Source organism: Aquarana catesbeiana, linkage group LG02 (assembly GCF_042186555.1).
Source record: "Aquarana catesbeiana isolate 2022-GZ linkage group LG02, ASM4218655v1, whole genome shotgun sequence".
In the NCBI taxonomy this organism is placed as follows: Eukaryota; Metazoa; Chordata; class Amphibia; order Anura; family Ranidae; genus Aquarana; species Aquarana catesbeiana.
The window spans coordinates 672,876,470-672,901,652 of record NC_133325.1 but is presented as its reverse complement, the minus strand read 5'-3'; the positions used below and the strand labels follow the sequence as shown (position 1 = coordinate 672,901,652).

The following is a 25,183-nucleotide window of genomic DNA, read 5'->3' as shown; positions in this document are numbered from 1 at the left end:
TGTACGTTATCAATAGTAGTAAGACTGAAGCTGTATTGTTTTCAGTGTAGATTAGACTAGGCTAATAAACAGGTGTATCAAGTTTAATCTTTTACAAAATGTTGGTCCTAAAGGAAAACAAAATTCCCAGTGCAACCACTGTCAGATTTGAATGATATCAAAAAGTGTAACACCTTCTTAGAGCCGCGTTCACAAATACTCCTAGGATTGTCACATCCAACATTACCAGCTTGGATAATAATAATAATAATAATAATAATAATAGAGTGCTTGTAATCTTCTGACATGAAATATGAACAAAGCACATCCTACTATAGTGTGTATTTGCCTCTGTACAAAGCACTGCTGCCTCATTTTCTGCTAGCTCTTTGCTGCCTTGTTCCTCTGCTATCTGCATAAGTCACTTCTGACAAGTCTTCCTGACACCAAGAGAAAAAAAAGATGACAGGGGAGGGAGCTCCAGCACACAGTCTGTAATTGAAAGCATCAGCTCTGTTCTCTGTTTCTGTGTGCTATGTGAAGGGGGTATGTGTCCCTTCCCTCCAACCAGCTCTCACTGAGCACTGCAGAGCGTAACTTCAGCTCCCTGTCCCCTACTTTATGAAAGTTCAGACAAGCTGTAAAAAATTCTTTACTTTGCACAAATCAGGATAATAGAGGGCTGCAGATAAACAGGTACAACTTATGTAGGAGGGTTTGTTTAATCTCCGTGTATTATTTGAGAATAGTAACTTCACTGGGTATAGGTAAGGGTTTACGACCACTTTAATTGTAAGCAGTTGAGGTAAATGTAGCCCTTTTGTCACTACAGCAATACATCATTCCAGGGGTGGTTCCTGTGTAACACTATAAACTCTGTGCAATGAACGCCTTAACAAAGCTAATGTTGAGTTTATTATAAATGAGCAGAGCATATCTTTAGGCCACATTAGCACTGGTATTTACATCAAAACGAAAAAAGCACACTGGACAGGGGTAAGAACGGAAGTGGATCTCCATATTCGTGAAAGGTGATCACATAGCCTGAGCTCCATGACCATGAACCACAAATGTAAAACTTTAACATGCAACGCAATTCTAGCTGTTATATTCTGCTTTTTGGTGCCCTCATACTGTGTGTTGGGTCCATATATGTCTAGGAGGCACGCTTGACACCTCGGAGATCACTCAGCAAGCCACAGGATCTAGAGAGCCTTTAGGGCCCTCACAGTGAATGTAATTTAAATGTTACTTGGAATAATCCACCAATTTCACCACCACCAAATAGTTTTTAATATAAACAAAATGCGCTTACCACACAAAGCAATTATGTGACTGCTGTCTTCATGAACGAACTTCCTAGTTACAGCCTCTTCCATTATCTGCTTTACCTGTAAAACATAAAGTATATGAAGCTTCAGCACTTGTAAGTATAGACTGCATACAAATTTAATACAATCATTATAATTGTCTAATATGTATATGCAAATGGATGAGCAAAAAAAAATATTAAAAAGGCTCAATAAAATACAAATCGAGATACGTTAGTCTAAAAATGAATAACACCTCTAAATTAATGTTTTAACTGTTACAAGCACCTGAATGGTTGTTATTGCTCTTTTATCAACCGATAGACAACTGAATTATTGTTAGTGATAATTTTTAAATTGGTCAAAATGCTAGCAACTATAAGGTAATTTACAATAGCGGACAGTGATTGTGCAGGGCCTCTGTGCAAAGCACAACTTGAACCCACATTAGTGTATGGCCACTTTCAATAGTTAAACCTGGCTAAAATTCTTTCTTAGTCAGGAAAGCACAAGAAACCTAAAAACCCTGCCATCAACTATGCCTTTGTTACCTTCTACATCTAATTTAATAGACTGTTAATTCCAGTTTTACTCCATTGGCATGCTTTTCTCAGATATAGCCAGTGCCCAGGGATGCTTATGCCATATCCCTTACACAGTTAAGTATTCTTTTTGGGTTCTGGTCCTACTTAAGAAATTCCCAAATGATTTGCATTGGAAACAGAGGATCCTTCCCTCTCATGATCTGGTTCCTTATTTGGCTTGCTTTGTCTTGATATGACACTTTGATCATTTAAATCTCTGGGCAGTAGTACAGGCAGTAAGCATTGTACTTTATGCCTGTGCAATGCAATGTGGTAAGTCAATATGTGAGACAAATGATAACATTCATAAAAGTGTACTGCAGAGGCTATTCGCAAAGTGAATAACCTACCATCCCATTGCAATGCAACAGCAGTACCAGATTGTATGACTTGTGATACTTTTCACAAAAGTTTGACAGAACTATTCACTGGGAACCCATCACCACAGTGTCTAAAATAAGAATTGCCTGTGTTACCCTATAAAAAAAAAAAATCTTATCTGATAGTTTGCTCAGAGTAATTCTTGCTCATAGTAACCATTTTTTTCTGTCGCAATATCTCTCACTATATGGTAAATCAACCCAGAATGTATAATCTATTATAGGACACCAATGGGTTGGGAAATATATCAGGATGCTACCTCTCTTGGATACTGTGTTTGCAAGACTTCTGCTGTCCATCACAAAGCAGCCATATTCCCTATGCTGGATTCTACTCTTATTAGTATATTTTACATTTCCACTAATAGGGCAGAAGAAGAGCACTGAGGAAAATATCTAAATAAAAGTGTCCATATGAAAGAAAATATCCAGTGGGTAATCAACTCACCAATGTGAACTGATTGACAATACGCAATGTTGAATATGGATTATGGCACAGTGAGGTCTGGAAAACACCCAGCCCATTGCCAGAACCTGATAATGATGTCTGTGTAATAAAATTTCCTATGCAGAAACTCCCATGGGGCCATGCAGACCTTAGATGGATTTCATTCTCTTTTGACAAACATGTAGCTACACTCATTAACCAATTATGTTTCTTAGTAACTGCAGAAGTAATCAATATACAAGCTGACACTCCTAACAAGACAAAGGCAAGTCTTTTTTGTGATCACAATTTTACTATAAAATGAGATTTTCATTAATGGATGATTAAGAGAACATATCATTAACACTGTCATTTCTACTGATGTTCAATGTCAGGTAACAAAACACAGAATATGGAAAATGGATGTCAGTAAATTACCCACATATTTACTAGGCATGGACCTCCCTTAAGGATCATGGAAAATATTGCCCCTCCATATATGTTCACTATTTTGTGAATTTGATCATTGAAATGGTTAAAGGGATGGATAATATATTTTGCCTCACACTTATCACAGAGAAACACCCTGCAGAGTTTGCCCTGGTAAACATATATATCTAGCAAATGTCAGATCAGATGCTTTACAGGAGATAGGGTAAGCTGCGGTGTCACTGCATTCAATGCCATTAATCTACAAAGCCTCTACCACAGTTTTCCCCACCTCTCACCACACTGGTCTTACATTTTAATAAAGGAATTTACTTTGACATTTTCTTAGCCAAAGAAATAATAATTAAAACAAATGCATTATCCAATGCTAAAAATCTAGTTTTTTTGGTTTACATGCTGAGGACAAATCTTTTTACTTCAATGGTGGATTCTCATAGCTGCACCAAAATTTGATCTTTCATATATGGATTGAGTCTTGGAGGTAGATTCACCTACTATATTCTTATTTTTTCCTAAGTGCTTTGGGTGGGCTCCATATTAGATGTTTCTGCAATAATCTTAGTATTTTGATGCTCATCTTGTTTTGGGCGTTTCCTCTCCCACTGTTGCATTTGCTCATAATATCATAAAAGAAAAATCCAAGCAAGAAGAGTTGGACTGCCACATAATAACCATAGTAAGTGTGAAGACAAGGAAGTAATGCACAGAGATCTTACCACCAGAGTTGCTGAGTGATATAAAAAAAAAAAAAAAAAAAACAATAGATGGTTTAGCAACTTGACAACTGTCTCCTGTACATATACATCGGCACTTTGAAGATGGATTTCTCGGTAATGGCAGCAGCTACTGCCACAACTGAGGTATCCATCCCTTCCACTGCCACATAATAATTAGAGTCAAATATGTTTTTATTGTGTTTAACAGAATAAAACAACATAATATACATTATAGCTGGATGTTCAGTATAGGAAGCAATACATTATAGGTTTTATATTTGGTATTCTCTAGGCTATGGGCCGGTGCAATCTACGGGTGCGACCCTTTGCTAAAAAGTGTAGGTTTAGCCCGCAGTGTATTGCGAATCACAATATGGAGGGTGAGGATGAAAACATCTAGATCTTAGTCACTGCAATATAGAATTAGGGGGAGAAGGAAATGAAAAAAGATAGAGAGGGGGGAGGGGATTGCGAGGTTGGGAAAGGGAGGGTTGGGGTGTAGTAGGGGAAAAGGGAGGATAAAGGGGAATGAGTAGGCCTTGGTGCAACAAATCAGGGGGGTGAGGAACATAAGGTGTGTTCAGCTTAGTTGTGGGGAGATAATAGGGCTTTCAGGGAATCAGAGGTAGAATATTCAATCCAAATGAGCCAGAGAGTTTTACCCGCTTCAGCCCCGGATGATTTTACCCCCTTCCTGACCAGAGCACTTTTTGCGATTTGGCACTGCGTCGCTTTTACTGACAATTGCGCGGTCGTGCAACGTAGCTCTCAAACAAAATTGACGTCCTTTTTTTTCCACAAATAGAGCTTTCTTTTGGTGGTATTTGATCACCTCTGCGATTTTTATTTTTTGCGCTATAAACAAAATAAGAGCGACAATTTTGAAAAAAACGCATTATTTTTTACATTTTGCTATAATAAATATCCCCCAAAAATACATAAAAATCTTCTACATATTTTTGGTAAAAAAAATCGCAATAAGCGTTTATTGATTGGTTTGCGCAAAAGTTATAGCGTTTACAAAATAGGGGATAGTTTTATGGCATTTTTATTAATAATTTTTTTTTTTACTAGTAACGGCGGCGATCAGCGATTTTTATTGTGACTGCGACATTATGGCGGACATTTTTGGGACCATTGTCATTTATACAGCAATCAGTGCGATTAAAAATGCACTGATTACTGTGTAAATGACACTGGCAGTGAAGGGGTTAACCACTAGGGGGTGGGGAGGGGTTAAGTATGTCCTAGGGGAGTGATTCTAACTGTAGGGGGGATGGGCTGTGTGTGTCACTACGCTGATCACTGCTCCCGATTACAGGGAGCAGTGATCAGTGACACTTGTCACTAGGCAGAACGGGGAGATGCTGTTTACATCAGCATCTCTCCCCGTTCGTCCTCTCCATGAGGCGATCGCGGGTTTTCCGGCGGTGATCGAGTCTGCGGGACCCGCGACCCAACTCATGGAGCTCCCGGCCGGTGCGCACACGCAATGGCACGGCGGGGAATTCAAATGGACGTACCTGTAAGTCCATTTGCCCAGCCGTGCCATTCTGCCTACGTACATCGGCGTGCGCCGGTCGGGAAGTGGTTAAATTTATTGAAGATATCATTATCCAAGGCTATCATCTCTTCCATACGCATAATATCATTGACCACTGAGACCCAGGAGGACAGGGGAGCGGTGGTAGTGGATTTCCAAAAAAGTGGTATAAGTTGCCTGGCGGCTGAAAAAAAAAAAATAGACAATAGAGCTATCTCTGGTGTAGGTTTTGTTGGGCGATCATATAGACTACTGTATATGGCGAAAACCTGAGACCAGAGGGGTTGTATGGCCTTACACTTCCACCAAATGTGGAGATAACTTCCTTCTGTGTTGCCACATCTCCAACATGAAGTAGGGACAGAGGGGAAGATTTTATGGAGTGATTGAGGGTCCTTGTACCATCTGGATAGAAGTTTAAAGTTCTTCTCCTGTGTATAACAAGAGGTAGAAGATTTGTGCGTGAAGTGGAATGACTTTTGCCAGTCAGCCAAGGAGAGTTCTCTTCCCAGGTCCATGGCCCACCTCCTGGTGTAAGAGGGGGGTTGGTCATGGGTCAGTGAGTTTTGTAGTTTATAAATGGTGGAGAGTAGGTGTCTGCGTGTATCTGAGCAAGAGCACAGCTGTTCGTAGCCTGTTAAGGGCCTATGTATTTGGGAAGAGGCGAATAGGTCCGAGCAGAAAGAAGATCTGTGGAGAGCTGTAAGCTAGTTACTCTGATCTCCTGGTACAACATGTCTACCCAAGGTTGAGTGCACAAATGAGCTTTCTGTAGGCCAAGTAGAACGGATATATGGGCCCACCATATTGGAGTCCATACCCTAGGGGAGGGCAGGGTGATCAAATAATGATGTGAGTGGCGAGGGATCTGTGGACAACAGCAAAGACAATCCCTTTTTGTACCACAGGTGTAATATTGCAGTTGTTAACGGGGAGGAATTGGACAAAAGGTGCAGTTTCTGCCCATACCCCCATAGTAATGCCCGAAGGTCGGGAGTGGAGAGATCTTGTTCCACCATGGTGGATGCTTTGGGGAATGGTCGGGGGAACCATTCCAGGATCCTGGATAGTATAGCAGCCTTGTGGTACAATTCAAAGTCTGAGAGGCCTGCCCCACCTTCTGTTTTGGGGTATGTGAGCAGGGTGTGATGGATACGGGATAGCTCTTGGTGCCAGATGAAGCGTATGGACATGGAACATAGGGAGTTGAAGAAATGTTTGGGGACGTTAATAGGGATTGTCTGGAACAAATAAAGTAATTTGGGGAGGGTGTCCATTTTAAGTGTGTTAATGCGGCCAAACTAAGGTAGTGTCTACTTTCTTCCGGAGTCGGGTCAGTAAGGGGAGGTAGTTGAGGTTATAGAGGTCTGAGAGGTTGGACGGGATCGTTATCCCAAGATAAGAGATGCCCTTGGATCCCCATTGGAATGGGAAATTGGCCTGCACTTGGGTAAGGGTGGTAGGGATATGTTAAGAGCTTCTGTCTTAGACATGTTAAGTTTAAAGTTACGAAGTTCTCCAAATCTATGAAATTCTTGCATCAGAGAAGGTAGAGACGTGTGAGGTTGTTGAATGTAAACAAGGAGATTATCCGCCTAGAGCGAAAGTTTTGTGAACAGAAGAGGGCGTCTGGATCCCCACTATATTTTTATTTTGTCTAATGGCTGCTGCCAAGTGTTCTATCACCAAAACAAAAAGTAGGGGGGATAGAGGGCATCCCTGACGAGTTCCGTTAGAGATTTGAAACGGAGACGAGGAGCCATTGACCAGGACAGAAGCCAAGGGACGGGAATATAGAGCCACTGGACAAAAAGGTGGGTCCAAAGCCTATCTGTTCTAGGGAAAGGCGTAAAAACTGCCAATTGACCCGGTCAAATGCCTTCTCAGCGTCAAAGGATAGGATACATGCCTTCAGGTTGTGTTGATGGATGTAGGAAATTAGGTGGATTGTCCAGTTTAAGCAGGGTAATCTGTCGGTAACTACTGCACTGAGAAGGGTCTTTGCCTGGTTTGGGTATGACTGAAATATTGGCAGATAGGAGGTCTCTAGAGGGTGGGTGGGAGTCATCTATGTGGTTGAACGCTGCCGTAAGAAGTGGGGCGAGGGGTTGAATGAACGATTTATAGAATCTAGGAGGAAAATACGTCCTGACCCAGGCATTTACTCGATTTCAGTCACTTAATAGCGGATAAAAAGTCCGACACCGTCAGGGGGTTATCTAAGTCTGCAGAATCAGAGGGGTCTATTTGTGGTAGGGCTGTCTCTGAGATATAGTTTTGCATGTCGGGATGATGTGGGTCGCCCTTATGGGTCAGTCCAGTCAGTGTGGGGAGATTATATAGTTGGGAGTAATAATTGTGGAAGGTGCCTGCGATACCTCGCGGGTTATGAATTTTTTGTTGGTCAGTGGTTCATATGTGTGGTATAGGGGGGCGGGGGTGAAGGACCCTAGCAAGGTGTTGCCCGCATTTGTTGGCCAGAATGTAATGTCGGTTGCGCCCCTTATCTCTAGCTAAGAGGGAGTGTGCGTCTAGAATGCGGAGAAGCTTTCTGCGGGCATTGGAGAGGTCCACAAAGGTAGCGGGATCAAGGTCTTTCTTGTGTGCTAGTTCTAATGTATGGATAGTGGATAGTAGTCGGGTTATGTTAGCAGACTTGGCTTTTTTTAAGCGCGAGCCATGCTGAATGAAAGTCCCTTGGAGTACACCTTTTAGTGCTTCCCATTTAGTGAGGGGGTTGGTGTCGTCAGTGCGATGGTCTTGGACAATGTTGCTAATTGATTGCTCAATAGCTGCAACACACGCAGTGTCCTTCAGTAGATTGTCATTTAAATGCCACAAGAATGTTTTGCGAGACTTAGGGGGGTGGGCCAAACTTACAGTAAGTGTGCGAGGGCATGGTCAGACCATAAGATGTTACCAAGGGATGCCTTTAGTGGGACGTCAAGTAGGGATTTGGAGACTAGGAAGTAGTCAATGCGACTATAGGAGTTATGGGCAACCGAATAACAACTGTAGTCTCTCTCAAATGGGTGTTGCACCTGTCAAACGTCCATTAGTTGGGCAGAGTGCAAGAGTGATTTTATGTGTGTGAGGGTGGAGTGTGGGATGGAGGACTTACCGGAGGAGGTGTCCACGGCCGGAGAGAGGGTCACATTGAGGTCTCCACCTAGGATGAAACATGGACCACCAAAAGAGAGCAATTTGTTCAGGACCATGGATAGGAAGCCCCCCTGGTCTTGGTTCGGTCCATACACATTAGCCACTGTAAAAATAGAGGATTTTGATTTTAAGGAAGAGAAAGTGACCTGAGGGGTCAATTAGGGACTTAGGGACTTAGCTTGCGGATTAGTGCTTTGGTACCATTGGTGGTAGTAAGGGCTGTTCAGGGTCGGAATAGCCGAGCTTCTAAAATGTGTCTCCTGTATGAGCAAAATTTGAGATTTAGCTTTATGGAAATTATATAATGTCTGGCTCCTTTTCTCTGGGGTGTTAAAGCCCCTGCAATTAAAGGATGCTAAGGTTATATGGTCAAGTGATGGCATGGTGGTATTGAGAGAAGAGGATACTCAGGCTCCCCACCGTGGCCGACACCGAGCTGTATGCGCACCAAGACCTGCTCAACAGGGGGGAACAGAAGTGGGTGAGGAAGGGAATAGGAGGGGGGAGTAGAGTGAAGTAAGAGGGATAGAGAAGACAAGATCAGAGAAGGTGGGTGGAGTCCATCCCCAGTGTATGGTAGCATAAGACATCAGAGGATTGGGAGATAGGATCCACCACTGAAAACAAGTAAAAAAGGAGAGAGTCCAGCCACTAGGTGGCAACATTAAACCAATAATGAATTAAGCTAACAGTGCTGAAAAATAAAACACGCTAATAACAGTACAGTGTATAGATATGCACGATCGGTCCTAAGTGGGGATAAACGTGGTAAGCACACGGAGTGCCTCCTGGTAAAAATGTAAATACTAAACTGGTATCAACAGTCACATATATCTTCAACCATGTGTCTTTGAGTACTAAAACTGTATGGCATGTCTGCATTTCTTCCACACTGTCATGGAGGCACCCAGGGGAGACCACCAGAATCCCGTGAACACGGGACATAATTGGCAGAACAAGGGGGGGGAGAGCAGAGGAGGGAACAGTCTCTCAAAACAAGCTTGACGCCAGGGAAGTGGTTTTCAATGTACTGGGCTCAGAACAATTTCAGTCATCAGGCGTTTTTTGGGAAGCAGATCTGGGGTGCTTCTGCTTGCCGGACCTTTGCCATTGTGAGGTAAATGGGAGGCCAGGGGTGGTAGTTGGAAGAGGTCAATCTGGCAGTGAGACCTTTGGCAGCTCCAGGGTGCTCAGGAACCGTGGCAAATCTCCTAAAGTGCGGAAGAGGGCCGTCTCGCCTACATGATGGACCCGCAGTTGAAATGGGAACCTCCATTGGTATTTGATTTGTCTCTCCCGAAGGAGTGATGTAAGGGGTTTTAAAGAGTGTCTCATAGCCAAACTTTGGCGGGAGAGGTCTGGGAGCAGCATGACAGGGGTGTCATTCAATCTGATGGAATCTTGCGTGCTGGCGGCTCGCATGATGCTCTCACTGATTTTATAGAAATGGACCCTGCATAGGGTTCCGTGGACCCGAGGTTCTGTGCACTCTGTCCAGTTCAACGTGGGCGTCATTGGGTTTTTGGAGTAACTGGTTAAAAATGACAGTTACAGCCCCTGCCAGGTCTTTGTGCTCAATTGTTTCTGGAATACCAAGGATTCTAATATTATTTTGTCTGTTACGGTTCTCGATGTCATCCTGGTGGTACATGAGCTGTTGCAGTAAGACAGTATGGGAATTCAAAGTTTCTTAATGGGACTGCAAGTTGGTGCATATACCATCAGTAGTGTTCTCTAAGTCCTCCATGTGGACTCCCAAGTCCCCCTTAAGCTCTGTGATCTCCATGTCTTCTCTATGCGGGAGACATAATGCTCAAAGTCAGATTTGGTTGGTAGGGATCGCATGTATGTGTGGAGGGATCGCATCTGCGATTCCATGTCCCATCCGTCCCCTGAGTTCGGGGATGTCTGAGAGTGGCCGTGGGGGCTGTGTAGTGAGGGCTCAAGGTCTGCCAGGGAGGCAGAGTGGCCCCTGGAGCGTACCTGCATGGCGTCTGCCGGCTCAGAGCGGGTCGGGGACCGAGGCGCCTGCATCATCTTGGATTTCCCCTGTGAGCTGTAGGCCGCAGAAGCCCAGGTCAGGAATCATCCTAAATTGCCCTGTGTCTGGTCATTGGTGGGCTTGGGCTGCTCCTTGGGATTTCCCTTGCCCATCGGTGTGGTTTGGGGATGATGCGTATTGTTGTGGAGGAGATAGAGCCTCGTGGAGATCATCAGGACCGAGAGCTGCCGCGATGCACAACTCCATGCACTAGGCCACGCCCCCTGCCACATAATAATTAGCCAGGGAGAGAGGGAACACCACAGCTTGTGCTTACTGGGGCCACTGAACCTCAGGGGCCCAGAACCCCATTTTTATTTCAATTTCTTCCCGCTCTTTTTCCAAACTGTCTGGATACTAGATCACCTGACCTACCTAGGAAAAGGTGACCAATAGAACACCTTCCCGCTCTTTCCTCAAACTGCCTGGATACTAGGTGACCTGACCTATAAAGGGGAAGGTGACCAATAGCACATCTTCCTGCAATTTCTAAGTTAAGGGGATATTTGAAACTCCACTGCCACAATCTCATGAGGGAAGGGGGGGTTAGAAACTGTTTCCCCCCCTTTTCCCTTCATGGGGCAGCAAACAGCAGAATATAAAACAGAAAGGAAAACACCACACACCTTTTATTGTTGGATAAATTTGGCCGCTCCCTTTATTATTATTGGCTTTAACAATAAATGAATAAATAAATAGTAGTGAAATTACCCAGAAGACAGGCGAAAAAACGCCTTTCGCTCAGACCCCCACATCGCGGCCATTTCAATGCAGGTATAACAACCCGCATTGAGAATATCCAATATCAGATAAGTGGACCCTATATAGCCCAGGGAAACCACCATCCAGTTCGGTGTGGCGATATAAAAACCCTGCAAATGGGCCTAAAAACGTTTCCACTGATCTATTTAACCTCTTTCTAACCTTATCGAGTGGGCGTAAAGAGTTCAACCACCTCAGTCTAGGAATTATTTCTGAGAAGACTAAAATCATATTAGGGGAGGACAAAAGAAACTTCACAATATCATTACGTATAGAAAAAATTACATCAAGAGATTTGACCTTGCCCAAATCATTACCACCTAAGTGTAAAAGCAAAATGTCTGGTGGAGGCCAACTCTGGTATAATTTAACCATAACCACAAATAAATCTGCCCAAAAAATACCCTGCTTCCCATGCCAAAATACTCTAAACTTATCATGCTCTAAACCCAGGTTCAGAGTGTAGATTCGATGACCTGCTCTCTGGTCAGCCCAATGGATGAAGGAGTGTCCGACAATCCACACTATTTTCTGTAAACCTGCAATAATTTAAATACGTGAGTTAGGGCAAACATATAAGCGGAAACTGTCTGACTTCCATCTACCTATATTTTTTATTAAACCTTCGGAGAGACCTAATCTAACTGCTTCCGTGGCAGCCCCTATTCTGAATGAGTGTGAAGTAATGTGTGCATTACATACATTTAACCTCTTAATTTAACCACTGTGCATTTGTTGAGAACACCCGTGAATTGAAATTTACTCAGAGGTGTTCCATCAGAATGCAGAAAAAGATGTCCTATACTATCCAGCCTTACCTTAATATAAGATTGTAACAATGACACTGGGCATATTGACTTCTGTTTACAAGCTTTCAAGACAATTCAAGCTCCTTCCCCCCCCCCCCCCGGTCTGTTTTTGACTGTTTCAACAAAATCTTTACTTCCCGTCACTTACCAGTACATCCGACATCTGAATGCCCAGAGTTGCTTTTTTGTGAGCGGAACTAGTTCAGAGATTCTGAGGGCACCGAAAAAGGCACCTAAAAATGCTGCCTTGAACAACCTTGCCTCAAAATTTGACCAGCAGACAGATTCTGTAACCTTGCAAAAATTCTCTAAAATCTCTAGAGTGATCAGAGTCCTGGTGTCTTTAACCTTTTCCATTTTTCTATACCCTTTTAATGCTTGTTTTACAGAAAACAAACTGAATAGAGATGGAAGATTGTTTAATTTCATGAAGAATGAAATGCCTGAAACGATTCTATTAATGTGTGCCCATGACTAACCTTTGCTAAACATTGAGTCTAGAAATAACAAAAACAAGCCTTCTGAAACCATATTGCAGTCAAAACCATACATATTTTGAAAAGAAGTCCATAATCACCAGGCTGACTGATAACCCGCCATGGTGGAGGGTGCAATTGAATTTTCTACATTTATCAACACCTGTATCAACTCAGCTTCCATAAACTTTCCGGGCAGGCTAAACCCACGGGATCCGCATTTGACAAAAGGCAGTTGAAACGCTCCATCTGAAAATGAGACAGTGCATCCGCCAAGTCATTTGCTTTGCCAGGTATATACCTAGCCTTAACTGAAATGTTCAGACTCAGGCACTTGAAAATCAAGTATCTTAGCAAAGCAATAACTGCTGGAGACCTTGAAGTTAGACAGTTTAAAGCGTACATTACACCTTTCTTATCTGTGCTGAACAGAAAACGTTTGTTTTTAAAATTATCCCTCCCCAAATTTCAATAGCAACAACTATAGGGAACAATTCTAAAAGAACACTATTCTTTAAATAACCTTTATATTTCCATGCCAGTTCCCAATGTGTTTTCCATATGGCAGCGAAACCCAGGGACCCTGCCGCATCTGTCTGAAGGCAAAAATCCTGATCAGATATAAAGTCTTGCTGCCAAACCGCCCTCCCATTAAAATATTCTAGAAATCTCAGCCAAACCAATAAATCTTCCCTGATATCGTGAGAAATGCAAATGTGTGAGTAAGGGGATTTCAGCCCAGAAATTACTCAAAGTCTACGAGAGAAGATTTTTTCAATGGGCATTATTCTGGTGGCAAATGCTAACTGGCCTAAAAGAGATTGTACTTCCTAAAGTGTAACCTTTTTCTTTCTGATTATAATTAACAAACAACCCTGCAGTTTAACAATTTTTTCCCTAGGAAACCTAGATTCCATGTTCAGCTTCTCTATTGTAATCCCCAGGAATTCCAGACAGACGGTCGGATAGAGAGTCTTTTCTTGAGCTAACGGTACACCAAATGATTCACATATACCGTATTTTTCGGACCATAAGACGCACTTTTTTCCCAAAAAAATATGGGAGAAAATGTGTCTGTGTCTTATGGTGCGAATATATGACAGGCACCGCCGTCACATGCTAGTATGGAAGAGAGGCAGGAGAGCAGTGGAGAGACATTCCCAGGCCACCCACGAGCACCGGACGATCTCCCGGCTGGACCTGACACCTGCTGACATAGAAGACAGAGCAGCCTGAGCAATGGCACAGGTCAGGCTGCATTAATGGGAATGTTCAGGCTGCAATAATTGCAATAGTCAGGCTGCATTAATGGCAATTGTCAGGCTCCATTAATGGCAATAGTCAGGCTGCAATAATGTCAATAGGCTGCATTTATGGCAATAGTCAGGCTGCATTTTTGGCAATGGTCAGGCTGCATTTATGGCAATGGTCAGGCTGCATTTCTTTGGCACAGGTCAGGCTGCATTTATGGCAATGGTCAGGCTGCATTTCTTTGACACAGGTCAGGCTGCATTTCATGGGCACTGGTCAATATTTACCAGTGCCTTTCATGGGCACTGGTAAATATTTAGGCCCAGCCAGAGAACGAGCTGGGCCTAAAAACAAAAAATCATCTAAATAGTGAATCATGGAACTGGAACCTACCACTTTGCAACTTACCCATTCTAAAAATTAAGCAAAAGACTCAAAATAAAAACAAGATATTGAGCAGCCCATAGGCAGACACTTGTCAAAATAATACTACCTTTAAAGAAAAAAACTAGAGAATTAAAAGATTCAGGGTTGGTAATAGCCTAAAATCGCTTTTATGTTTGCTTTAGCTAGTAAATAGGGATGAGCCAAACATACCCCTATTCGGTTCGCTAGGACCCAAACACCAAAAATCAAAAGTGCCCATTTTGAAGGCTTATATGCAAGTAATTGGGCATACAAGGGTCCATGTCCTGCCCTGGGGGACATGTATCAATAAAAAAAAAAAGTTTGTGAAAAATGTCATTTTTAAATGAGCAGTGATTTTTTTGATTTTTAAAGTGAAAGCCTAAAAATTAAAAATTAAAAATTCTTACCAAAATAGTGCCTGGGGGGGGGGGGTCCCCTTAGTCTACCTGTAAAGTGGCAGATCTGTACCATGTCTAGAATCTGCTGCAGCAATAATTGCACTTATGAAGCCAAAAAAAAAAATGACATTTTCCCTGCAAGCTGCCTTTATTTTGCTCAGCAACAGCTGGGGAGCCAATGTGTATGATGAGGCCAGAATGTAGTGCACTGGGAACAAGATTAGAGATTTTTTGGATACATTCTGGTGTCACTTTGACTTTGTATAGAAGTAACGGCTGCGTAAAAATTGGTCTTTAGGTGTCGGTGGTGCCTTCCCACCGTAAACCTATAGAGGTACTCTTGATGAAAGCAAGAATTGGCCTTGCTGTAAAAAATTGCAATGATATGCACCTGTCAAACAGGTGCAGAAAAATTACTCTTTGAGTGTCAGGGGTGCTTCCCACCGTAACCCTATAGAGGTGCTCTTGATGAAGGCAAAAAAATTGCAATCATATGCATATATTTTTTGATGTGCCTGAGACAGAGTTTGCAGATCGCAACAGTGCGATCTGCTGCAGAAGTGCTGAAAAAGGCCCAGACAGCTGAGCTTTGGGGAGTGGGCCGGGAGATAACAGTTGCAGAATGTGATGGAATAGGGTGGCTGCTCGCTACTCTTTCTTGATGTCAGCCTCCTTGGGGTTGTGCTGCCTCACCTTCAGTTTCCTCCTCTGCTCTATCTGGCACCCAAGTTGCATCAGTGACCTCATCATCATCATCTCCATCTCCTCCATCTCATCATTACCACTGGAGACAACTTGGCAATTCGCTGCGGCTTGGGGAACACGAATGCCAATTTGTCTACCAGTGTTCCTCCCTCTCTCTAGGCTCATGTTCCTGTCATCCTCAACCTCAGAACCAACATCTGAATCCAGTAATGGCTGGGCATCATCAAGGAGCAAGTGGCTGACGCTGTAGTCAAATACCTCAGCTGACTGCTCAATGGCTGATGTTGGGGCTATGGCAGGAATAGATGTGGACAAGGAGGCAGGTTTATCCACTCTGGCAACTGCGGGGGACTGCACACTTGTCTCTGCTTGCATGACAGAGGATAAGGAGGATGAGAAAGGTTTAGTAAGCCAGTCCACCCCCTCCTCTGCATGCTGTGGCTGGATAGCATGGGCAAACTCCTTAAACAGAGGAAATGATGCCCTGCCTGAAGACTGACCACCACATCCACCTTTGCCTGTGGACACATTTGTTGCTGGCCCCCTTACAGTGCCAAGGGAATGTCTGCTTCTCCTTGTTGTCCTCCCAGACATTATTGGGAGGGAGGGGGCGGTACTTATAAGCAAATGTAAAGAAGAAGTTGAAATCTGTACGTAGATGCACTTTAATCAATGTAAAGAGGTGTTTGGTGTACTTTAATATGAGTACTCACACTACACGGACACACTCCAAGGATACACTATAATATACTGCAATATAATGCGCCAAATGTACAGTGACGCACAGAACTATGCCAGTAATGCACACAAAAGTAAATGGCATTATACTGACAGTAAAGCACAAAACTATATTGTGTTAAACTGGCAGTAAAGCACAAAACGATATGGCGTTAAACTAGCAGTAATGCACACAGAAGTAAATGGCGTTAAACTGGCAGTAATGCACAAAACGATATGGCGTTAAACTGGCAGTAACGCACACAGAACTATATGGTGTTAAACTGGCAGTAACGCGCACAAAACTATATGGCATTAAACCCACAGTAATGCACACAGAAGTAAATGCCGTTGAACTGGCAGTAACACAATCAAATAGACGGTGTTCAACCGTAACTACACTGACGCTATCTGAACTGTTCCTACTCAAGCTATACACTCATGTAAAGATTACTGACACAGCCTCACTAGACTACAGTGAAATTATCTGAGCTGTCCTTACTCTAGCTGCACACTATGCAAAGCTGAATGATGGTCCTCCTCACTCCACTCACACTATCCCTAGACTGACACTAAACTAATATTCTACACTAACAACTGAAGCAAAATAGCACAGTATAGCACACTAACTAACTAATAGCACAGAACAGAGCCCTGTTCAATCTCTCTCCACACCTAAATCACACTGAAAATGTCTGCCATTAAAAGAATATTTTTATACTGTGGGGTGGGAATGAGCCATGATTGAATAAAGTCATGATGACAGTGTCCAATGTGCTCTGTGCCCTTATTAGCTGAAGCTTTCACTACTTCAGCCAATCATGGCTTGCAATGCAATGTTTAGCGCCGCAATTCATTGTGGTTGGTTCAGGAGGCCGAACAAACGGTTGAATGACCCGTTTGTTCGGCTGTTCGTCGAATGTCCAAACAGCGAAAGTTCGTGCATCCCTACTAGTAAAGTGTCCTGACCCAAAATTCGCAAAATTGCCAAAGCGTCCTCAAACGATGCATAGGACACTGAAGATAATGCTTCCAGAATTTGGTCATTGAGTGAGCTACCCGGTGGGTAAGAAAAATGGTGGATCAAACTAAAAGTATTTGTTTCTTTTTTGGGAGCTATTCCCAATGGGGAAAACCTGAAGTCCTGGAATGGAGGGTCTCTAAAAGGGCCCTCCATTCTGCCTAAGCCAAGTTCATTAAATATTTTTTTCTCAACAATCCTATCTATTCCCACTGTTGATTTTAATTTTTTGAGGATAATACACCCTTTCCCAGTGAACCTGGGTAACATAAAACCCGGCGGGAAACCCTTAATTAGTAGCAGGGCCTTCTGTTTGTCTGGAAAAACCTGAAGCCAAGGTATTATTGCACGTAGTCTCACTGGTGTTTCCGCCTTTAGGAAAGAAATCCCTACCTGACTGGTTATTTTCATCTTTTTGAAACACTTTGAGATAGGGTGTGTTTCACCGCAAAATGCGCATTCGTGCCTATATTTGCATGTGTTAAGCCACCTACATTGTGTGTTATTAAAGTTGAAACATACACCCTTTTTGTAACCTGAGGTGTGTGACAATTGATTTGATGGTGCTGCTTGTCTGACAAATTGTGGTCACTGGGGAAGAAAAAGATTTAACCATAATCCAACATCCTTTGTACCCCAGAGTAAGGACGGGTGGACCGCCATTTTCTGTCGAAAAGATTTGTCGCAAGTAAACCAAGCAATACCTCCAACATTTTTATATGCTTCTAGAACTATATCTAAATGTTGAAAAAGCCTGGAACTTTTTTTCTGGCTGTTTTTCACATAAAACACTAGCAAAGATGCAAAAAGCCTGTAACCAATTGTTAAAAGACTTGGTTACAGACCTTCTCCTATATTTGTGCGTTTTCTCATCCTTACCACTAAGCTTGTGTATGAATTCTTTGGACAAGGGGAGTAAGGACAATAAATCCAAAAATTCTCCCGGTCAAATTTTTTCTTTAATAGCGACATTAAAGCGGGGGTTCACCCACACCGCCAAAAAAAAAAAAAATATTAAAAGCCAGCAGCTACAAATACTGCAGCTGCTGACTTTTAATACATGGCCACTTACCTGTCCCAGGGTCCAGCGATGTCGGCAGGGGACGCTGAGAACCCGCTCGGTTCTCGGCAGCTGCCACCGCCATCCTAGGTGAGGGAATCAGGAAGTGAAGCGTTGCGGCTTCACTTCCCGGTTCCCTACTGCGCATGCGCGAGTCGCGCTGCGCATCCCTAGTGGTCCCCGCTCTCTCCTGGGAGCTGTGTGTTCCCAGCAGACAGCGCGGTCGGGACGGGAAGAGGCATAGACTCCCATGGGAGTCTATGCCGGAAGTGGGTGCAGATACCTGTCTTAGACAGGTATCTGCACCCCCCTCCCCCCTGAAAGGTGCCAAATGTGACACCGGAGGGGGGGAGGGTTCCGAAAAGCGGAAGTTCCATTTTTGTGTGGAACTCCGCTTTAAGGTGAAAACCTAATGGAGACAAAATGCAAAGATTCTTTTCTGTGTGTGTGTGCTTAGCCCTATTCTCATTGACAGAAAAAGAGGCTTGTGTGCACAATGCATTAGAATTTCTGCAATTAGAATTTTCACCACTAGATTGCGCCCACACTGAAGCCACCAAATCTTCTAATGTAAATGGAATGAGAGTGAGGGGGGATGTTTTAAGGCCACCCAGCGCGTGGGAATGTAACAGAATAGGAGTTTCAAGGGCCCCAGTTAATTATTTGGGTCAGTTGGCTAGGTGGGCGGGTCTTGTTTTCTGCCAGTTACGGTTAATAGTAAGGTGTTGAGGTAAAGTTAGGTAACCAATAAAAAGGTCAGCTAGCTAAGGAACAGGTCAGCTGATCACTGAAGGTCAGCTGACCTTTAGGAATATTCCAGAAGGTTAGGTCACATGACCTCATGAAATGTTCTAGAAGGGGCAAAGGCTATTTAAGGCAGTGCAACAAGCCCGTTTTGCCAGTTCCTCAAGACCTCTACACGTGAGCCCCTGAGGCTGAATTAGCCAAGGTACCTGAGCGTCATGAAGAGCCTAGTTCGGCGGCTCTTTGAGAGAGTGGGGGCAGAAGATTCGTCAGCCACTCCGCAACAGTCCCAGCCATGTCCGCCACCTCCGCCTCCTCCTCCATCGCTGCCTCCTTTGATGTCTAACCCCCAATGGAACCTGAGGTATCTGTCCCTTGGAGGGATGTAGTAGCCATGGGCGTCCCGGGAGGAAGTGCTCTCAGTGTTGGGCAGGAAGAGGAGGCCGCTCTTGAGGGTTCAGCTCCGGTCATAGAGATGGGCGGGCTGCCGGCCAAACATAGGAGGTCTCTTAGGCGGAGGCTTTTTCCTTCACCTCGGAGTGAAACTGCAAATTCCAGGAGCCGTAGGCCTGTCAGCGCAGGTCATGAGGGCGTAGCTTCCTTTAGTGCGGACAGAGCTGCACCGAGCAGGAGAAGCAGGGCAACTCACAGCAGGCTTTCCTCAGGCGTCTGGTCTGCTCGACAACAGGATTCAGGGTCAACATTGTCCGTTGCTTCGGCTATTAACCCCCGAGTCCTGGCATGGCGGCCAGGGACACCAGCATCACCAGCCAGCACAGCATCAGAAGGGGGTCTAGGGAAGACTCTTCTAGATCCAGCATTACTACACCTTTAGAGGCACAGCAGATTCCTGTTGTGTGCTCTCAGGTAGCTTCAAACATAATTCGAGGTAATGGTGATTTGTCTCAATTGCAATTGCTAACCTCTTTGACTGCTTCCTTGCCTTCTCTAATAGATAGTGTTAAATCTAACCCATCAGTTATTAACCAGAATGTTTCAAACTCAGCTGCTGTAGTTTGGTCTAGCTCTGCTGCAGGACTTGGCAGTAATAATGTGGATTCCATTAATCCAGCTCCTGCTATTACTGGGTCAGTACTTACTGTACATCACCATTATCTGCTAATAATGTTTCCCCTGTTCTTTCCATTTCTGAGATTTCACAGGTGACAGCTAACGTTCCTGAAAACTGTGGCAAAGAAGCATTGCCGTGTACACTGTCCCCACTGGGTTACCACTTGTCCCCAAGTGTAAAAGAAAAAATTATCCGGGGGGGATTTTGTGGATCTGCTGTCTCTCCTTCCTTCCTCCAAAGAGTTTTTATTTGAAGGATAGAGATCTCTTTTCTAAAAGCTCCAACGCCGGTGAAGTTGCAAAAAATGCTGCCTTGGCTTCAATGGTACACAGACAGACAGATGGCCCTCCTGCTGTTTGAGGGTTTTTACTCCCTCCTTTTCAGGGTCAGGGTTGCGTTTTGAAAAAAATTTAAAATCAACCTTGGAGTTACCTGAAGTAGTAAGGGAAAAGATTTTCAAAGAAATTCAGGAAGGTAGGGTAGCAGGCCCCTTTTTGCACCCCCCTTTCCATAATTTCAGAATCTCCCCTTTGGAGGTCATTCCTTAAAATGAACGGGGTTCCTTCAGGCTAATTCACCATTTATCATTTCCTAAGGGTGGTTCTTTGAACGATCAAATAGGTGATGACTTTGCCTCAGTTCATTACTCTACATTTGAGGATGCATTGGTAAAAATCCGCAATTTAGGTCATGGTGCCCTGCTTGCAAAAGCGGATGTCCAATCTGCTTTTTGTTTGTTACCCATTAACCCTTTATCTTTTAACCTTCTAGGTTTTTCATTTGATGACTGTTTCTTTTTTAATCCGTGCCTCCCGATGGGCTGCTCGCTCTCCTGTACATATTTTGAAGCATTCGCAACATTCATTGAATGGGTAGCCAAGGTTCTTCCTTTATATTACATTATTTGTATGATTTCCATTTCCTGGGGAATTCCTTTTCTGATTGTGCCAGTGTTCTGAACTCCTTTTTAAAAATTTGTGAGGGAATTTAACATTCCATTAGCACATGAAAAGACTATATCCCCTACCACGCAACTATCTTTTTGGGGATCACTATTGATACAAGCGCTATAGATTTTGAACTACCAGCAGATAAGATTGATCATTTGAAATCTAGCATTAATATCATAATTAGAAAAAAAAAGCCATTCTGAAGGTGGTACAAAAACTTCTTTTTGCTGGCATTCGTATCTAGAGTTTTAGCTGTGGGTCGGATATTCTCTAGACGACTTTATTTGGCTATTGCCGGGATTACTTCAGAGATTAGAGAGGATCTTCTGGTTTGGGCGCAATTTTTGGAGGAGTTCAATGGTATTTCAATCTGAATTTGTAACTGACAAAGATTTCTGTCTATTCACAGATGCAGTAGGCTCTGTGGGTTTTTCAGCTTTATGGAGAACGCATTGGTGCATTTCGTTGTGGCATCCGGCTTGGCGTACTAAAGGCCATTTAAAAAATTGTGATTTTAGAATTATTTCCCATTCTGGTAGCATTGGAAATGTGGGGTGAGTATTTCATGAATAAAAGGATCCTCTTTAGCACTGACAACAAGGGGGTCCTTTTTGCTATAAATTGCTTGTCGTCCAAATCACCTCCTGTCATGACTTTATTAAGATACCTTGTCTTTAAATGCTTAAGTCTTAATGTTTGGATCAAGGCTCGATATTTACCTGGTAAGTTAAATGACATTGCAGATTCTCTTTTCCGTTTGCAGATGAAGAGATTCAAGTTTCTGTTTCCAGCTGCGGACAAGATAGGGATCCAGTGTCCTTCGCACCTATGGGACCTGATTTAGAGTGGGTTGGCGCGCATAAATAAAGAAATCCATCGCTCCCTCTACCTTTGCAGCGTACTCATCAGCATGGCTGCTGTGGTTATCCCATGTAAGCTTATTGATCGACCTCCAGTCTTCGTTTTCTGAAAATTTAGTTTTGTCTTTTTTAAACAGTTTAATGTCCAAAGCCTTATCGTGGTCTCATATTAATAAGACATTAGCGGGTATTTCCTTTTTCCTCAAACTGAACAATTACCCTTCATGTTCCTCTTTCTTTTCAGTAAGACAGGCACTGAAAGGTTATAAAAATCCTCAATTCATCAAGATACCAGAAAGGCTATTACTCCGGCTATTCCTACCAAATTATGTTCGGCAGTTGATATAGTTTGTTTTTCATCCTATGAGGCAAATCTTTTTTGGGCGTTGTTTTTTTATTACTTTTTTTCGGGGCATTGAGAATCAATAATAAAAATTCCACATCTGGGCTTCTGTTGTCGCATGTTTTATTAGATGACGCTAGCGTTAAGTTATTTATTCCTAGATTAAAATCGGACCAGTTCAGTAAGGGTATCTGGTTACATTTACATTCATTTCCAGGTTCACCTATTTGGCCGGGTTCTATTGTTACAGAGTTTTTTGCAGGTTAGGTATATGCATAGTAAATTATTGTTCATTCATTGTAATAGCCTGCCCCTATCTAAATATCAATTCAATGCTGTTTTTTACAAATGTTTGGCTAATTTAAATCTAGACAAATTGGCCCTATCATCACATTCATTTCGTATCGGGGCCGCTAGCCAGATTGGGTTTAGATGTCGGAAGTATTAAACGCATCAGAAGATGGCAGCCGGATGCGTATAAGTTGTACATTCCTCCTAACTGTTTATTCTAATTCACAGGTCAGTCACTGTCCGTATGGATCCTGGGGCACTCTTTCATATTCTGGGCCGAAAGGAGAGCTTTGCAAAGAATATATTCCGAAAGCTTGAATTTTGACCCCTTTGGTGAATATTTGTTGGCATGGTAGGAGGGGTATGCGCTGGCAGGATCTCTTTGATGAATTAAGTTTAGTGTTTCAAAAATTACCGGTGCCTGATGTATTAATTTTACACCTGGGTGGGAACGACATAGGGCTCATGAAAACCCTTGACCTAATTTTTCAAAATAAGAATGATCTACATCAGTTTAGTTTGTCATTTCCCAACATAAGTTTGGTTTTCTCGGAAATTGTTCCAAGGTTGGTGTGGTTAAACTCCCCTTTTGACAAAGTTAGAAAGCGAATCAATAGGGCAATGGCAAAGTTCTTGCCTACTATTGGTGGTTTTTCCTTTAGACATATAGATGTGGAAGGGGGTGTAGTTGGCCTTTTTAGAGCTGACGGCATTCATTTATCAGACATTGGTATCGACATATTTAACACTATAGTGGAGGTGGCCGCGATGCGGGGTGGTTGGGCCAGGCTTGTTTTAAAAAAAAAAAAGAAAAACAATCCTGGCTTGTGGGGATGGTTAATAAAAAATTGTTATACTTTATGTCAACCTGAGTCGTAGTGGCTGGGTTGCTTACTGTAATGTTGTTTGAGTAAATACGTTATTTGTGAATTCATTTATCTAACTATGAATGGTTACATGTTTAATAAATAAAAATTGAATACCAATAATAAAGGCGCGGACAATTTTACTCCACTATTTGTTTGTTGGTAGTTATTTATAGGATATTATTTCTGTCTATAGTCCCATAGAGCTGCTTAGACTAGATTTCTCCATAGGCAAAGAAACAGCTACACTATCTTTAACAATGCTAAGCTCTCTTTCTGTCTTCACTAAAATAGAAGAAAATAATTGAGGGGAGAACTCACCAACCCCAGATAGAGTAGCGGAAGATGCTGCCTGATCTCTTGATTGACAGATCACTGGGGTGGGACTGTCTGTTAGCTGCTGTCCGTGCTCTTGAAGGGGTTGCTGTGCTGAAGCTAGTCCTCTGTCTGGTGTGTTTTTCTTCTCCAGCTCCCCTTGGTTCCTGGGTGGTGCCAATTTCAACGAGGCTTTCCTACTGGACGGTGGCTCCCCTGCCCTGCTGCCCATCATACCGCATTTTTGCAGAGACAGTGTGGGGCGGTGAGGGGGAGTATATTCTGCCTTTACAGTGCCCCCTCTTTGCCGCCCCCCCCCGGCCGGACGGGAAGTGACAAGCTGAACCTCCTGGTGAACCGGATCTTCCCTCTGGGTCAGCCGCTCCTCTTCCTCCGGAAACTCCGCGGGGTCCAGTCTTCTATGTCCAATGGTGTGGAAGCCTCTCTGATGATGAACGCGGCTGCAGAGGTAGAGGCGGCAGAGCCGGCGGAGACAATGGCGGCATACAAGGGGACAAACATCCTGAGGGTGCTGCCGGTTCTTCCACCCGGTTCTTCTCCCGACGCCTTTGGCAGATCCAGGCACCTCCACATCCAGTCATCCCTTGCTTCTTCACTGGCTGTCTTGATCAGCTGCCTCAGGAGGGACATCTTCTTCAGCCACGGCAAGCGCTGTTTGCTCAATGGAGCAAGCTCCTAGAACACCACAGCTTGTTCTTACTGGGGCCACTAAACCTCAGGGGCTCGGAAACCCTCTTTTTATTTCAAATTCTTCCCGCTCTTTTTCCAAACTGCCTGGATACTAGATCACCTGACCTACCCAGGAAAATGTGACCGATAGAGCACCTTCCTGCTCTTTTCTCAAACTGCCTGGAAACTAGGTGATCTGACCTATACAGGGGAAGGTGACCAATAGCACACCTTCCCGCAATTTCTAAGTTAAGGGGATACTTGAAACTCTGCTGCCACCATCCCATGAGGGAAGGGGAGTTAGAAACCCCCCCCCCTTCATTATCTAACCATAGATGAGAATAATCAGTTCTCCAGGTATTCTGTGCTGTCTGGTAGGGCTGTGTAACTCTCAGGAATAAACGGACAAAATATAATCCTTTAGCAGGTAAAATAGCTCTCATATATGTATTTCTTCTGTGTGTTTGGTGGTTTGTCTAAAGTTCAGCTTTAATAACAAGAGCTGGCAAGCAGAGGAGGAGAGAAAATACATTTGTATTTTAATTTTCTGTGAATGACTAAGGCAAAGATCCAGCTGTGCTATTATTGCACTTGCTTGTCCATAAAAAGAGATATGTGCTTCTGCCCTTTGCTTCCTCTCTGACATTTTCAGATCTGATCCCACCCCAGTCCAATGCATTGCTTGTTCTTAATGACATTAGACCTGTGTGTGTGACCGCAGTATATGTAGACTATATATTATACATTAAATCTCAAACACAGATTAATTTATATTTATATGGATTGCACAGAAATACCAGTCAGAATTAAAATGGCTGGCATAAAATACCAGCAGCTATTTGTCAATTTCTCC

At 43.3% G+C, this 25,183-nt stretch overlaps 1 protein-coding gene across 2 annotated transcripts in view; it reads right to left on the bottom strand.

The window, feature by feature from the left end:
- SGSM2 (small G protein signaling modulator 2) overlaps positions 1 to 25,183 on the bottom strand; it is a 528,702-nt gene that overhangs the window by 326,716 nt on the left and 176,803 nt on the right. For both annotated transcript variants that reach the window (XM_073616693.1, XM_073616694.1), the window contains exon 2: positions 1,295 to 1,370. In XM_073616693.1, the coding sequence (XP_073472794.1) occupies positions 1,295 to 1,370 (76 nt within the window). The remainder of the gene's footprint in view (positions 1 to 1,294; positions 1,371 to 25,183) is intronic.